The sequence below is a fragment of the Melopsittacus undulatus genome, chromosome 21, assembly GCF_012275295.1.
Source record: "Melopsittacus undulatus isolate bMelUnd1 chromosome 21, bMelUnd1.mat.Z, whole genome shotgun sequence".
Classification (NCBI taxonomy): domain Eukaryota; kingdom Metazoa; phylum Chordata; class Aves; order Psittaciformes; family Psittaculidae; genus Melopsittacus; species Melopsittacus undulatus.
This window is the reverse complement of record NC_047547.1, coordinates 1,492,194-1,509,148: the sequence shown is the minus strand read 5'-3', so window position 1 is coordinate 1,509,148 and position 16,955 is coordinate 1,492,194. Positions and strand designations below refer to the sequence as shown.

Below are 16,955 nucleotides of genomic sequence, written 5' to 3'. Positions count from 1 at the left end.
TTTTTAAGCGTCGGTTTGAAAATATCTCGCTTTGCTTTGTCTGTTGTGTTAAAGATGTTGTATTTGAAGTGTGGATAAAACAAAATGATTGTGGATTTGGTCCAAAGCAATGTTGCATGGGGTTACGGCTGTTTTCATCATCCTTTTAGGTCGAGTACACCAGGCTGGGAAAAAAATGTAATAAGCGGGTTTTAAAAAGGGTAAAGGAAGGAGAAAAAAATGAAAGGAAAAAACTCATTCACAATACTGTAAATTAATATTTCAACAGGGACAAGGTTGATTACTGGTACATTTAACTATAATTATTTGATATTAGTGCTGCGATAATTGAATGATTTAAAGGTTTCATTACATGTACGATGAGTTTGCCTTCTCTGCATTAACTATCAGCAGATTTCTTTCCCTTTCTTCTAACAGCATGTACAAGACAAAACAATATCTATAATGTGCATATTAAGATTGATTTTATTTCTGAGAGACCACCCCCCTGGAGAGAAAAAGAAGAATCTCAAGTTAATATATGTTTAGCAACCCAACGCCAGAAATGCAATAAAAGTTTAAAATCTCCCCTACTGTTTTTTAATTATGATATTAGATCTGGAAGAAGGACAGTGGGAATTTATGGCTTCAACTATTTCGCATAGATGTGCCTGTTTTTTATGTAAAAACATGGGTAGTCAAAAAGACATCATGCTGGTAATATTGTTTGGTTTGTTGCTCATGTTCATGCACTTTGGGTTGTTGTTATCGGAGTAAAATATTAGCTATATTACGATTCAGTGGATTGCATAACTCTTCTTGCGTCTCTTTGTATAATACTCCTCTCCCAGCAGGTGTACTTTAAAAACCTGGAGGCTTTTGCCTCTGCCTCGCACACGCATCGCCCATAGATGAACTTTATCCTTTGCTGCTAGGAAGTATGTGGGGTTTTCTTCCTTAAGATCTCTTAGCAAAACCTATGGGACAGAGTGGAGCAGGAGGCTGTGAGGAGCTGAGGTTGTGTTGATAAACTCTCCCCTGCTCTGCAGCAGGGGAAAAACTGGGCTATGTTATGTCTGGGTTTTGGTTTATTCCGCCTCCCTCCTCTAATCCCCGTCAAATAAAAGCTCTTCTGGCTTCTCACGGTTGGGCTTTGGGACAGTCCCCTGAAGGTTCAACTCTTCCCTACGAGACGAACCCGCTCCAGGGTTGGAAAACAGACTGGGGCTGGTGTAAATGGTAACAAATGTCCCCGCTCAAGGTTGTTATCTTGAAGTGTCTGAGTGTCTGGCTCAGACACCGAGGATTTCCACAGGTATTGGCTCTGCAGATGACCTTTACAAATAACTACTTGGAGGGGGGATGGGGTGGATGGAGGGAGAACACCGGCTATTGCCTGAATATCCTTTATTTTAAGCCATAATTGTGGCAGATAAAGGCAGGTTTAGGACTGAGCTGATCTCCTGGAGGAGACGTTTGCACCAGGCCAGAGATATTGCGGCGCAGATTGGGCTGGAATCCATTGCCTAAAGCATCACCCTTCGCCCCTCCGCCCCCCCTCCCACCTCCTCTATACATTTCGTGGGGTTGTTGTCTTATTTGGGGGCACCAGACTCTTCCTAACACCTTGTGCTCGCTTTCAAGCTCGCTGGTGTGCAACTGGAGAAGCCAAACAATAGAATTTGCAGACACAACTTGGAGCTTGCAACTATAGTTATCTATGCTAATTACAGGGTGTCTGACAGAAACATAATAAATGTAAAGGCAGAAGTATAGAAATATGTTTCTTCAGGCAGTATACACTTCGCCTCTCTGGGTTCAGGCTTGTTTTCTTGCTCTTCTTTTAATTTACTTCGCTGGGATTTTTTTTTCCCCTTCTGTTGACCTGCATTTCATATCACACCCAAAACCGAGCTAACCTGGAGAGCAGCGAGGAGAGGAGCTTGGATTTTACACCCTCGCGGGCTGCTGGGGTTTGTGAACATCTGCAGCAGGCTTCGTCTGGGGGAGACCTGAAATTTTGGGAAAGGAGACCATAACACACTTAAAGAAATTGTTCTTAGCTTTAATTGCACCTCGGAATTTATTGTCTATTAGCTGTACCTCCAACACTGGAGAGACAGGAATTCTTAGCAACAGACAGAAGGGGGGGGGTGTGCTTGGGGGGGAAGCACTTAAGCAGGTAAAAAACTCCTGCAGTGTCATTTTAAGCGGAATGCTGATTTTCTTTGCCTCATATTGACTCCCATATTGACTCAGATTGAAGTTTTCACGTTGATATAAAGCGATGTGCGAGTTCCAGGGGTCAATTGTTGTCCTGGGGAGCTTTTCTATATATGATAACTTTTCAGGGAGCTGAAGTAAATATGATTTTCAAGCAGCCAAAGAATGTAGGGGAGGGGGGGAGGAAGGGGGGGTGAGAAAGGCAAAGCTTATAGCCTGCAATCGCGCTGCTGCAAGATTCACGGATGGTATTTGGCCTGAAATGAATCTTTCCCTATATTTATTTACTTTAAGAGACAATCCTGGAATAAACAGAGGCATCTGGGGGATCAGGAAATATTTCGCAGCCTCTTCGGAGAGTCTGCTTTGGATCCATTCAATCTATTGTGTACAATTTTTTTCCCTCTTCTTTTTTTTTAAGGAAAGGAGGGGTGAAGAAGGAACAAAAGAGAAAGAACTTGGGCAGGCGAAAGAGAAGAGGAAGGGAATGGAAAGGGACAAAGAAAAGGGGGGGAAAGGGAACTTTATTCCGGATTAAGGCTGAAAATGCAGGCGGAGAGTGGGAGCTGGAGCTGGCTGGAGGGTTACTTTCGTTTCGCTTCTGAAAAGAGATGAAGGCAGCACCGCCCTTCCCTGCTCCCCCAAAGCAGGGGCTGGAGGTGCGCGGCGGGGCCGGGGCGGGGGGAGAGGGAGCCGAGAAACCACCGATTTCTGTTTTAATCCGAACTTGACAGTGTTAATTGAACCGAGGGGATGCGGACGGTTTGTCTTTTTTCTCCCCTCTCCATTTCGCTGCTTGGCTGGGGGGGACGGGGGGGGAAGGAGCCACAGTGCCTACCCCCCTCCCGACCCCCCCCTCCCGACCCCCCCCGGCCCGTCTGCGGTTCCGGGGCCGCCCCCACCGGCAGCTGCGGGCTCCGGCCCCGGGGTGCCCCGGCGGGCAGCAGCGCCGCAGCCCCGCTCCGCTCCGGGGGAAGGCAGGCTGCTGGCGGTGCTCGGGCCTGGAGCAGCAGCGGGGAGCCCCCCTAAGGACCGGGGACCGAGGGCTGCCCTTCCCGTCCCACCTCCTTCTGCGAAAAACATTAATAAAAGCATTAAAAAGCAAGAAAAAAACCCAAGAAAGCAGTGTCACCCCAGCAGGAAGCTATCCAATACTTGGGATTTTTTCCCTTTTTTTTTTTTCCTCCCTCTTCTGTCCCTCTTTTTTTTTCTTTTTTTTTCCTTTTTTTTTATTAGGGTTATTTTCCTGTCTCCCTTCCTTCCAATCAGGGGAGAATTTCTCAAAGCGAAAGCAAAAGGTTTGGAAGTGAGGAAGGAGCTTGGTTTGCGTGCACAGGGATGCAGCTCGGACTGAGCACACACAGCACTTGCAGGGAGCAGGGCGAATATGGGAAGCCTTAAGCTCCGAAAAGGTGTCAGAAGTCAACCAGCCAGGACAGTGCTCAGACAAAGGCTTCATCTTCTGTAACCTCCTAATTTGCGACTCGACTTTCCTTCTTTTTTAATCATTTATTTGCTATTTTAATTCTCCATCAGGGGAAAAAATAACAATATAAATACTCACACGGCTTGTGGACTGCTAGTGTTCAGTTTTGCTTAATGCAGTTAAGTTTCTTTCCCCCGCAGATTCAAAAGGGGAGGTGAGAGGAAAAGATATTAGCCTGCCTGGAAGGGATGTGATAGTTTGCCATCATTTCAGAAGAGGTAATCTCCCATTAAACAAGTACCGGAGCTTTTGTGGAGGCATAGGAGTCTAGCTGGAGCGTGCCTAAAACCTTGTAGCTGCTGAATTCAATAGCAAGGCGTGTTTTAAATCCAGCCTGGATATTTGCTTGGAGACACTGCTACTGAAAAGAAGAATATTTCAGGATCTTGCTTTATTTGCCCTGCACTCTGAGTGGACTTTATTCACACAACTTTGCGTTCATCCATGGGGATGGTTTCATGTCGAGATAAGCGTGAAAGGACAATATTTTACGGGGGTTCACATCGTGTTTAAATGTTAGGGGAGGGCAACGTTCACATCGTGTTGCAGGATTCTGCAGCTAAACCTGGAGAAACATTGTCTTAAGCCGTTTCTTTAGTCTTAAGCGTGTCTTTAGTTTGCTTTAAGGTGAACTGTCTCCATCTCTGCTTTGTACTGCTTAATTCTCAGAGCCCAGCAGCCCCTGAATGAAAGGGGTTTGCCATACAAATGCTATCTTATGGTTTTATTATTAGTTAAGATCCCACGACTATCTGGGGAGTGAGTAATTCCTTGTGCTGCAGGTTTCCGGGCGAATAAAAGAAATCTTTGCCAGATATGTTTGCCTTTGTGTAACACCAAACATACACCATCCACGACTAATTTAGTGACCTTGCCTGCTTGCATTAAGGTTACAAAAACTGCTGCTGCTTATTATAGCTGCGTGGCTTTGGTATTTTCTGCTCGTTTTGCGGTTCGTCTGTGGTATATTCTGACATTATTACTATTTTTGTTGCTCTGGAAAACCTCCCCCCTGACTCTGCTTTTCAGTGCATCCCTCTGCATGCCCAGTCTTTCCTTTCTCTCTCCCTCCTTCCCTTTCTGCCTCTTTTTCCTTTCTCCCTCACCCCTTCTGCATATACATCTGCAGACGACCCTTCTTTTGTAAGGACTTTCTTTAATACATCCCACCAAAGTAGAAAAGCCACGCTGCTTTTTCCCCTCTGCATGTCACAGCCCACTGTATTAGCAGCTCTGTAGAGTAAGTGTATTTAAAAGGGGAATAGATAAAAGAATGATGAGTATATACATATATATATATTTATTTTTTTTGCCTCGCGCACATAAAAATAACCGTCATTGGAGACTGGTGATTGACAGATAAATGGGTCTCGGTAAAGGCCAAAGAAGACATTCTGCTCCTGCAGGAATATTTCCCTTTAAGGGCTCACATAAAGCAGGGGACTTAAAACGGAATGAGGAATACATTCTGGGTGGGGGGGGAGCGAGTCGGTGACTTTTCTCTTCGAATTTGGAAAATCCCTGGACAAACACCTCCCGTCATATTTTTCTTCTAAAGCCTTCCCTATTTTTCGAGAGGGAAACCCTGTTTCTACCAGCAGCTCTGGGCATTCTATTTGTATTTATTTCATTATTTTAGTGTTTTTTTTTCCCGGAGCCCTATGAATTGAGGTGCAGAGGTTTACCCTGGCTCAGCTGAGGGGGTAAGTTTGAAGGAGGGGGGGGTGTCTCCTGGCAGCATCACTTCTCCTTGCCTGCTGAGCCCTGCATCTGCCTTAATCTCTTTTCTCCTCCTGCTCACATTTCCCATGCAACTTACTGAAGGGGGGGGAGAAAAAAGCCACAAGCCCAAACTAGCAGGACCAGAAAGCGGTTTGTGCCGTGTCCATCCCTGGGACTAGCCCGGGCTGTGCAGAATGCCTGTCACTGGGGAAGGCTGCCTCACTGGAGACTCCCTGCCCACCCCCGGCAGGAGCCCTCATCGCGTCCTCAGCCTCCACTTTGCCTCCTTCCGCCAAATTTTGACCATTTCCATCCATGTCCTCCCAGCCCTAGAAACCCGAGGTGATGGAGAGCCCTGGAGAGCCCAGAATATCCATATTTTTGGGGGGTTCGCTTTCTAAAAATGATAATGAGAGGTTATTTTTTGTTAGGCATCTTCTTTATTTTATTTTTTCCAGAGAAATCGCCTAACTCCCTTCTTGCAGACTCCAATGGGCGTGAGCTATTTACCTACCTGTCTTTCCTTACAAAGGAAAGGTTATTCTCTCAAAATGCAGGCAGGCTACCACGGAATTTTTAATGCTCCCAACTTCTTCGAGCGATTTTGGTGCAAAAAAGGGAAAAGTTTCCAGGCGTTAAGAAAAAAAAAAAAACAACCAAAAACACACACAAAAAAAGAAAAAAAATAATCAGGACAATCATGTGCCCAGCACACGTTGTTGCTTCCTCCTGATAAGCGCAAGCTCTCCCATCCTCAGCTCTACAGCTGAAAGTCCTACGGTTTTATTTAATGAACGACACATTTATGAACAATCAAATGATCCTCGTAAAAATTTTATTGAAGGACATAAAAACATCCACGACTACTTGCCGAATAATGCAGCCTTTCACTGCAAAAGCCCAGTCTTTCTTTCCCCCCCCCCCCTTTTTCTTTTGGGGGGGAGGGTGTTAATATTATTTCCCCCTCCTCTTTGCAAAGATGCTCCTCATACTGTGTCTAGATTATTTTCTCTCCTCCTGAAGACACTTATTGCTCAAAACAGGACTAGATGTGCCTGTGCCCCACAGACTTCTCAGCTGCTGAGCAGCCTGACGATGAGACAGCGCTGCAAAAGATGACAAAAGCCCCTTTTGCTTTTAGGCTAAAAGCTTCTTCCTCCCCCCCCCCTCCCCAGCTCCTTTCTCCAAGTGGGGAGTCCACCTCCACCGCACTTCTCACTTCCCCCCTCTCCCCTTCCCACCGATATTCAATTTAATGTATCCATTAGAGGCTAGAAGCTGCAGAAGGAAAGGACAGAGACAAATTACGTCAAGAAATAGTTCCTGGACTACCTTCCACAATTACCTTCCACCTTCCTCAGCACCAGGGCAAGGCTTCCCCCCCTCCAAGCCCGTAAAGAGCATCCCCCGGCAGGGACCGGCCGAGCCTCCCTCCTCCCCATCCCCGCCCCGTTTCCAGCGCTTTTAGGAAAAGCCGGGTCGCCTTATTAAAAAAATAAATAAAAAATTTAAAAAAAAAAAAAAAAAATCGAGTGAGGAAAAAAAAAAAAAAAAAAAAAGACCTGCGGATTGATCCACGCTATATTTTTGGGTAAATACAATCACGTGAGGGCGGGCAGCCAATGGCACACTGGGAAAGGCTGAAAAAATAATTACCTGCCCTGATTGTTCTATGAGAAGATAAAAAGTACACATACAGTTCATACAATAATCTTATGAATGTAAAAGAGGGGGGAACCATGTCGGCTTCTGGCCCCATAAGCAACTACTATGTTGACTCCTTGATAAGCCACGAGAACGAAGAGCTCTTGGCCTCCAGGTTCCCCGGCTCTGCCTCCCACCCGGCTGCCGCCCGACCGTCAGGATTAGTCCCGGACTGTGCCGACTTCCCGTCCTGCAGTTTCGCCCCCAAGCCGGCCGTTTTCACCACCTCGTGGGCTCCCGTCCACTCCCAGTCCTCCGTGGGCTACCACCCCTACGCCCCGCAGGCGCCCGTGGGGGCCGAGCCCAGGTACATGCGGACTTGGCTGGAGCCCCTCGCCGGGGCCGTCTCCTTCCCGGCCTTCGCCCCCGGGGCTCGCCCCTACGGCCTCAAGCCCGACGCCTTCCCGGGGCGACGGGCTGAGTGCGGCCCCGCCGACGGCCGCGGCTACGCGGACTACATGTACGCGGCTCCGGGGGAGCTGAGAGACAGAGCAGCGCAGACAATTCCTTCCCCGGAGTCCGAAGCCATCGCTTCCAGCAAACACAAAGAAGAAAAGCACGAATTAGACCCTAGTAAGTCGAAGTCATTCTTGTTTACGACCGGGGAGGCATTACGGCTTCCAGGACCCTACTCAATAAAATGAAATTACCTTAGAGAGCCCGACCCTAAAACTCCAGATACGCAGGAAGATCTGGGGGTTTGAGCGAGTCCGCCTAGCAGAGCCGGAGAGCGAATATCTCGACTTTGTTTTGGGCTCTTTAGTCTTTTTTTTTTTCCCCTTTTCCCCCTTTTTTTTTGTCTTTTAAAGATTTTCTGTGCAAGGGGAGGGGGGCGGCTGTTGGCTTCTTTGGTCAAATATTCACCACCTTCCACCAGGGAGAATGAAAAACTAGCTAAAAATATATATATATAAAAGGAGAGTGCGTGTGTGAGAGGCAGCGAGAGGGGGGTAGGCAGGAGGAGGAAGCTCTTCCCTTTCAAATATTCCCACTTTCAAAGAACAAGGAAGAGTTGTAGCTGGCTGGAAGTGAACGTCTTGATGTGGGTTTGGGTTTTTTTGGGGCAGGGGTAAGGACTCTCTCTGGATAAATGCAGAGGTGTCTCTTTATCTATTTTTTAAATCAATAAAAGCTCCACCGGTGCAATTATTCATAAAATGCTCGAACACGTGGGAATAAATGAAAAGGTGGGTGCCCAGGGCGAGGGTGGGGGGCGTGTGTGTGTGTGCGAGGGAGAAAGAGGAAAATTGGGAATTGTAAAGGCATAAAGTAAGTGCGTGGAGGTAGCTGAGGGCAAAAGGCAGCAAGCGCAGGACATTGGACCATACACTTGAAGAAACCTCTTTTGCAGCCCAAGGGAGAGAGGGAGGGAGGGAGGGGAGTGAAAACTCAAAAAGAGAAAAAGGAGGGAAAGAAAACCTAACCCAGGCATCAGGAAACCTTGAACATTGTAGGGACAGGAGTCAGGTAACTGCCACCATCACCCTCACCTCCAGCCTGCAGCGCAGGGAGCCTGGACCCCGGCTCTGCAGAAGGGAGCAGCTCCGGAGTGGTGCAGCCAGGAGGTCAGCTCTGATCCTGGGATGAATAATAACACAGAAACCCCCCAAAACGCACCCAAGCCAAGCCCTTCTCGCCAAACCCTCCCGATAGCAGCTCCATATCCCCGGGGGATGCATAGAGGGGTGATGCGGGGGCCCCAGCTCGGCCCCGCAACCGGGGGGGACTCCCCCGGCCTAAGATGGGGGTGATTTCCGCGGGGTAAAGCCCGGTGACAGCACCTTGGTGCCTCTCACTCTCTATCTGGCAAGAAGCTCACACCTCTATTTATGACAGGCGGGCTGGTGCCAGGCACCCTCGTGATAAAAATAAGTCGAGGAATCAGAGGGCGAAAGGGTCCCTGTGCTGGCAGGCAGATGCCTAAAACCGGCTGAGGAGAGAAAAAACCTTTCCTCAAGGATGGAAGCTGTGTTTTATTCCCCCTGACCAAAGGGGCTGGAGCAGCAGTGGGGAAAGTCCTGTAGTCTAGGGGAAATAAAAAAGGCAATTTCTGGGGAGCCAGTGGGACATCTCGCGTGTCATCCTTAAGATATTAAAACAACAAACTCGGCTTTCCAGGTCTGGGAAAGCTTCTAGGGAAAGTATTGGAGAGCTGAGGTTGTAAAAAGAGTTTATGGGCCTATGAAATGGTGGGAATTTTGACTTTTTATGACTATGTTCTTAGATTACCGCTAGTAGCAGTCATGTGGATAATTATTATTTTAAACCCATTGCTACAGTTTTATTTACTGAAACTTTTATGTGAGAACAGCAGCAAAAGAAAAGGAAATGACCCCTCCAAAATAAACAGATTAAACTCTTCTGAAGGTCACTTAAAATATTTAGGTAAGATCTGCTAATTAAACAGGTTTCTTTCTCTAGATACACAGGGCGTGGAGGGGGGAGGGAAGAAAGGCCAGCTGTATACATTGATTTTTTTTTCCACCCCCCAAAAATATCAAAATCTTCTTTCTCAGACAATCCCGTCGCAAATTGGATTCATGCGCGCTCCACGAGGAAGAAAAGATGTCCTTACACAAAGTATCAGACCCTGGAACTGGAAAAAGAGTTTTTATTCAATATGTACCTTACACGGGACCGAAGGTACGAAGTAGCCAGAGTCCTTAATCTCACTGAACGCCAAGTCAAAATCTGGTTTCAGAACAGGCGAATGAAAATGAAGAAAATGAATAAAGAAAAAACCGATAAAGAACAGCAATAAAGTTGGCAAAGTCCAGTCAATGAGAAACGAGGGTGGAGAGAAAGAAAGAAAGAAAGAAAAAAAAAAGAGAAAAAAAAGGAAAAAAAAAGAAAAAAGAAAATAAAAAAGAGGCTGGTTTTGGGGGTTGAAATATTTCTGACTTTGAATGTGCGGATGAATGTTTTAGCGTTATAGGCAAACACAGCAAGCGTTTGGGGACACGAGTCTTTTCTAAAATGCAACTAAATAAAAGAGAGATGTGGGGGGGGGTTGTTTTCTCTTCCTTTCTTCTTCCTTATTTTGTCCTCCTCAGAAAGCAAACACAAGAAGTACTTGAATTTTTTTCTTTGTTTTTAGTATTTTATTTCATAAATTAAACTTATCCAGTATTTTTATTTTTTAATTCCGCGAGCTCGTGAGTGAATATTTTGTACAAAAGAGAGGAAAAAGAGACGAAAAAAAAAGACTGAAGGGATTATGGCTCGATGATGTTCTGTCATGGTGTTGAACGTTTCTGCTGTACTTATTTGTGTATTTTATTCTCGTCTCAGAACCGTTCTGTAATATTGTTATGTTCGCTATTGTAGAGCAGCTCTATGTAAATATACCTAACGTCACGGGGAAAGACAAAAAAAAACCAACAAAGAGAGAAACAAAAAACAATCAGTATTTAGGTGTCTTTTTCTTTAAAGCCCTTTGGAAAGCAGCAGCCCCAGGGCTTTGCGGTGCCGGTGTCGGTGCCGGTGCCTCGGCGGGGAGGACCCGAGCATCCCCCGCAGCCGAGAGCGGAGCTTTCTGCTTCCTTCCCCAGCCCTTTTCTATTTCAAAGTAGCATAATAAAAAGGCGCTGAGGTAAGGGTTATATGTGCCATCAATTTTGAGATTGGGATAATTAATTGTACTAATTTATGACCCCAGGCAATCGAAGGATATGTAAAAAGACTAAATATGGATGCTGGGAATAGAGGAGCTGGCAAAGGATCCGCTCACTGCCATCCGCTCAAGGGGGAGCTTCTGCCTTATCGATGGGGCTGCCAAAACTTGGAAGGTTGCTGGAAGTGCTGCTTCTCACAAGACAGCTCAGGAGAAGGGGAAGCAAGAAATGCTTGCGGTGGAGAATGGGGGAAAAAAGAAGTGCCTGGGGTGGAGAAGTGCTGGGGGGGTTGGGGGGGAGAGAGAAAAAGCAAGAGAATAAAGAAATAAATGTGTAGTGGCTATGCGGCAGACTGCAGATTAAGACATGTATATACATATATATATATGTATAAAAAAAAGAAAACCAGGGTTAGGGGGGTGGGGGAGAGACAAAGGCTCCCCCCCCCCTTCACCCTACAAGGGCAGATTAAAGAGAAAAGGGGGGGAGAAAAGGGTTGTTGGCTGCGGAAAGGTCAACACATTCCCCCCCCCCCCTCCCCGTCCTGCCAGGGCGAGATGGGTCTGGTGCTGCAGAGGCGAGAAACCGCTGCCCACAGCGCAGGGAGCCGGAATTTATCACTGGCTCCTTCTCTGGGCGCTTTCCAGGCTGCTGAATGAGAAACAAGAGGCAGGAGATTGTATAAAAAATGAGCAGCGAGGGATGTTTAATCATAAAAACTTGTTATAGGTCCCTTTCTTTAATGAAATGAGTGGAGCAGCGTTTTAATCTTTCTAATCAAAACCAGATCAGGCGAGCGAGATACGTTTGTCGCCCTCGTCCCAGTTCCTCCGAAATCAAATCTGGAAGCGATTACTTCTGGTGATCTCATAAAATATTGCTCTTTAATATTTCTTGCTGAAGCGTTTGGAGGTTTCTTTCCCTTGCCCTGATTTGTGTCCTCGCTTCTAAACCGGGGTCTATTTTTTGTCACCGGAGGGGGACAGGCACACCGCGGTCTGTCCGCGGAGACATCCCTGGAGCAGGGGAAGCTCAAAAGCCCTTTTACAATCCTAGTTTTGTGCTAGGTCTGTTTGGGAAAACCTTAACGAGCGCAATGAAATGGTCAGGTTAGAAAACATTTTAGCAGAGAGGAAGATTTATGGGCCGAAGGAAAAAAAAGAAGAAAAGAGAAGGGGGAAATCTTTCCATCTAAGTCATGTCGGTTTAATTTTTTAAATGATTATTATTATTATTATTCCTCCCGTCTGCTTCTCTCCCTTCCTTCATCCCCCCTCAAATAAAGAATAAAACCCTGCAGGGTCGTGAAGCGGCTCGCCAAGGTCCTCTTCGCGAGAGGGGAGAAATCTCCCCGCTTTATCATTATTAAGTAAGAGGAAAATAACCCCCTAAACAACAAAACAGCATCCCAGTCATCCTTCGGACAGGACTTTGGAGGCAGTTTTGGACCCGTCTCTCTGGAGGGGCTTGTCAGGAACGTTTAGTGATGTTGAAAAGACATGATGTATGGAAGTTCATTTTGGCCCCCCCTTTCATTCAAGCGGATCTCATTTCCAGTGCGACCACAGCCTGCTCCCTCCCCCTGACCCCCCTCTTTCCCTCCCCAGTCCCCCCCTTTCCTCCCGAGTCCCTCTCCCCCCCTCCCCCGACCCTCTCCCTCCCTGCCGTAGCCCTCTCCCCGGCCGGACCCCCCTTAGCGCCGGCGGGCAGCGGAGGAGATGCCCCTTTGTCTCCACCGAGCTGCTGGTTGGGGCTTTCTTTTGTTGGTGGTGGGTTGGGTTGGGTTAAAATCCTGCCGCAGTTTTAGTTCATGTGCAAGGCCCCCGGTATCCTCACACCACCCCCCCCCCTCCGTCCCGTCCCCCGGTGAAGGGTTACACCAGTTATAAAATGCCATTTGGCCATGCTGGGAGACTGCGCTGGTGCGGCTCAGCCATTGAATTTCTCCTCCATAGTAGCCAGTGGAAGGGGGGGGGGGGGGGGAAATAATCCCCAAACGCCTTTAGTGTGGCTCAAAATAAATAATAATAATTTTAAGAGAAAAAACCAGAAAATCCTGCGGCTTGCACCCGGCAGCACGCCCTGTGGCCAGCCTTTCCCCGGATTAATGTATCAAAATGCTCCAATTTCGGCATTCTTTGACATATGGCGCGTGTGTGCAGACGCATACTGATACAGCTATTGTGTGCTGGCGCTTGTGACCATGCACATCTCTTTCTGCCTGGGGAGAGATGCGCTTATAGCTCTCGAAGGGAAGAAAGAAAAAATAATTAATAATATATATATATGTATAGGAGGGAATATAAGGTTCTGGGGGTGTTTCATGGTGGGGTGTGTGTGCGCCTGGTTTCTAATCTACCCTTTTGTAAGGCTCACAAAACCGACAGGACTCTACAGCTGTCCATAGGTACATTTCCGCAGCCAAAAAAATGCCACTTTTACAACTCTGTTTGTCTCCCTGCTATGCGGGGCTGAATAGGAGCGAACAAAACAGGACCCTAGATCTGGCTAGACGTCTGGCTTTAATTGCTTTATGGTTTAAATAAGGTGGGTGCTCTTCTCTTTGAAACCGGATTATTGGAATGTTTTGTCTACAAGCTACAAACAACAGACCCCCCTCGGACAAGGGGAGGTAAAAAAGAAAAAAACCACAGCAAAAAAAAACCCAAAACCAAAACACCCACAAAAAAACCCACCCAAAAAGGAAAATCAAACCCCAACTCGAAGCTAAAACTGATAAAAGCGGAGGTTGGAAGTGGGAGATGTGACACATCTGGTGGGTTTGTTTGGTCCAGCGTGTGTGTGCTGTTAGATTTGTCATTTTTATGGGTGAGGGGGAGACAAAATATATACAAGGAGGAAAATGGCTTTTAAAATATATATATTACATATATATTTGGCAGGAAAAATCCTGTCCGTGCTCGGTGTTTCTATAGGGGTGGCCGCACCGCGCTGAGCTCCTGGAGCTCCCCCATACCCCCAAAACCTCCGGTAAAGGATTACCGGTTATAACGCATCGTGGGGGCCGGTGGGTGCACCCCCCCCAGCCCCGCACCCGCGGCGCTGAGCCCCGGCGCGGCCACGAGATGGCGCTGTTGCCCAATGATAGCGCGGGGCTGCGCGCAGGGGGAAGCGCCCCGCGGTTCCCCCGCACCCGCGGACGGGGCTCCGCGCCCGGGGATGGAAGAAGAGGGCATGGAACTACCTTACCCCCCCTCTACACGCGTACTCCGCACTGTGCTGAGCCCCATTATAAATAGCCTCTTTAATAGTATTTTTTATCCGCGGGGAGCGCGGAGCAGCGCTCAGGGCTGACATCTCACGGCGCGGGGAGCGCATAAATGCATAAAAAATGCTTGCACAGAGAAATTGCCTATTTTGAAGTGGTTGTGAGCTTCAGCGCTTTTCCCCCCTTTCTTTCTGCCTCTTTATTTACGCACGTCACGTCTCTCTCCCGAACCTCCTCATTTTGGGGTGGGGAAAGAGGGAATGACATTTTCCAGTGAAGGTCAGGGCAAAGGGAAAGGAGGGGGGAGAAAATAAACTCGTGAGGGTACAATGAAACACCTAAAAGTACAATATAGCCACACCGATAAAGCAGCATTGAAGCGCATGCACCAGCAAGACACATCACCCCCCTCCATCCCCACATCTAAACACGGCCAAAACAGTAAAGACAAAGAGCAGCACTTTCCCCAGACAGTAAATGTCAAAATATTTTCCTTAAAAAGAAGCAGGCGATTGCATATATCTTATTTCATGCAATCTGGAAGGGGATGGTGGGTCCTTTCTTTCACAGACACTGAAGGCAAATATTTATTTCCCAGCCTAAGGTAGGATTCGGAAAGATTCTCTGCACCTTTGCTGACTGCGTCCAGGGATAATGATTGGAAAAATACAGCAGTTTTTCCCAGTCTCAGCCCAAACTGCCCTTATCTGACAACTTTATTCGGATATTATTTTGCCCTATCATTTGCACGGCTGCCTTTATTGCACGGGTAGGCACTGGGATTTTAAAAATAGAAATAGTATTGATTAGAGGAGGAAAATGTTTCAGCTCGATTAGTAGCTGTTAATTAAAGAGTCTCTATCCCTACTTGCTCTTTTACTTATTTTGGGGGGGATTCCTTAAGCGAAGGGTAATCTGGGGAAGGGGGAATGAGGTGGGTGAGTTCTGTAAAAATGAATATGGTTATCATGCGTCCTTGGGATTATTGGGGTATGAAGACTATTTCTTCACAGCAACCGTAGCTTGATTTTAAGCAATATTTTCACAATAGGCAGTGGAAAAATCACTGTTCTGCATCGCTCATTGTCTGCTTACGGGGAGGAAAACCACACTACACGTTGCCTTTCTAAATGGAAAAATACACCCTCGAACTACGAAAACCTAATGGGGGACTAAGTGGCTACTGGATCTTTACCTCTACTTGGGAATGTGTCTGCAAAAAAAAGAGGAAATAAAATGCAAGTTCCAAACCTCGCTAGAGGTTTGAACCACTCCATGCCTCAAAAAAAAGCGAGAATGTGACCTTTGCTGGGCAGAAAAACACCTCAAACCAGCCTGGCGAGGGGAGCTGGGATGGTATTTTCCTCCCTCCACACTTGAAATCGGCCAGAGTCACCTAGGTCTCTTCTGAAAATAATTAGGCTGGATGGGGTTTTTTTGGTGGAAGAACATGAGGGAAAGATTTGGAGGTCTGCAGACTTTGGAAGGGAACACGGGGGACTGTTCAGAACACGGTGTCCTTCGGTGGGTTTGATCAATTTTTGCGGCTCTCCAGAAAATAGGCATTTCCGAAGTGTGTGTGTCTCCTCCTCCCCCACCCGCCCCGAAAAATTAACACGAATCCTGGTGATTTGATGTGATTTTTTTTAATGAGCTGAGTTCCTTCATGCAGTCGTAAAAAATGAAGTGTCCGAAGTGAAAGGCTGCAGTGAGTGGTCACTTAAGAGGGCAAAAAGTGGGGACGAGGGGCACAAATACCACTGGCAATGGGAAAAGATGGGGGAAAATCGCTCTGTGGGATAGCGAAAAGGTAAAAAAAAAGAAGCTCGGTGGTGATATTTTACAGGCATGCACAAAAGGGAGTACATACTTTCTGTCTCACTTTGCCTCTCTTTTCGTCCAAAGTAGCTTTCTTTAAGCAATGGTCTACTTTATTCCCTTGGAAGGACGCTTCCCTGTTATTTCCAGCCGTGGATTTTCAGTGGTTGGTTTGAAAGGAAGCAAGGGGAGGAATAAATAGATAAATAAATAAATAAATAAATAAAATAGCAAATAACTCCCCATAATTTTCTGCCTTTATTTTCTTTAAAGAAGGACAGCCAAGAAGCAGCCAATCAATACGGAGACTCTTCCCTCGCCCGCTCGCTCCCCGTTTTGCTTTTGTTTGCTTGTTTGATTCCAATCTGGCAACCACCATCACCACAATAACAACAACACCCGCACCCCCCTACCCGAAGAAAGCCGAATAAATAAAGAAAGAAAGGAAGAAAGCTGGGCTCAGCGACTCCAGCCACACCAGACACCCCCCTCCTTCCCCTTTCTGCCCCCCCTCTAGGTGGGACCAAACCCACCCTCGCAGTCCCCCCCTCAAACCCCAACACAATGACAACAACAACAACACCAGGGTACCCTCACCGTTCTCCCTGGCTATGGGGTGACCCCATGGGAGGGGGGAGGCGGTGCTGAGCACTACAAGAAGCTCACCCCGAATTATTATTGGGGGGGTGGTGATGGGGAGGGCAAGGGGGGGACTGCTTGGGCTCCCTTTACCTGTTGAGGTTACCTAGGCTGACCTCCCAGCGCATGTATTTGCTGCCATCAGTGAAGAGGCTGCTGCTGGGAAAAAAAGAAAGGGGGGGGGGGTTGTGCGTGTGTTTGATATTAATGCGCACCTTCACCCTCCTCTAGTCATTAGGTGTGGGCCCCCACCTCTTTAGAGGGTTGTGTGGGTGTCGTCCGCCCCCCCCTTTCGGTCTACACCTCCTTTGCTTCATACATACACCATCACCACCACCCCCAAAGCAAAGCGCCCCAAAACGCTGTCATTTGGCTGCAGGCTGCCTCGGCGTGGCGGAGGGATGTGTACATCTCGTGGGTGAGGGGAGAGAGGAGGGAAAGGAAAAAAAAAAAAAAAAAGAAGAAGGAAAAAAAAAAAAAAACAAGCCACACCACCGGGATTTTGAGGAATTTGCCTGTGGTGTTAAAGGGAAGGAGCAGA

At 47.3% G+C, this 16,955-nt stretch overlaps 1 protein-coding gene across 1 annotated transcript; it reads left to right on the top strand.

Moving 5' to 3' along the window:
* The first annotated feature begins 7,125 nt into the window (after positions 1–7,125).
* HOXC9 (homeobox C9) lies at positions 7,126–9,922 on the top strand. Its single transcript, XM_005141771.1, has 2 exons — positions 7,126–7,687; positions 9,631–9,922. Exons 1-2 carry the CDS (start codon positions 7,126–7,128, stop codon positions 9,873–9,875), a joined length of 807 nt encoding a protein of 268 aa, XP_005141828.1. The 3' UTR covers positions 9,876–9,922.
* Positions 9,923–16,955: the final 7,033 nt, after the last annotated feature.

Excerpts from the sequence above, each read along its gene's own strand:
- HOXC9 (XM_005141771.1), top strand. The coding sequence starts at position 7,126 with ATGAATGTAAAAGAGGGGGGAACCATGTCGGCTTCTGGCCCCATAAGC. Across the intron at positions 7,688-9,630 it reads AAAGCACGAATTAGACCCTA|ACAATCCCGTCGCAAATTGG; the intron begins GTAAGTCGAAGT and ends CTTCTTTCTCAG.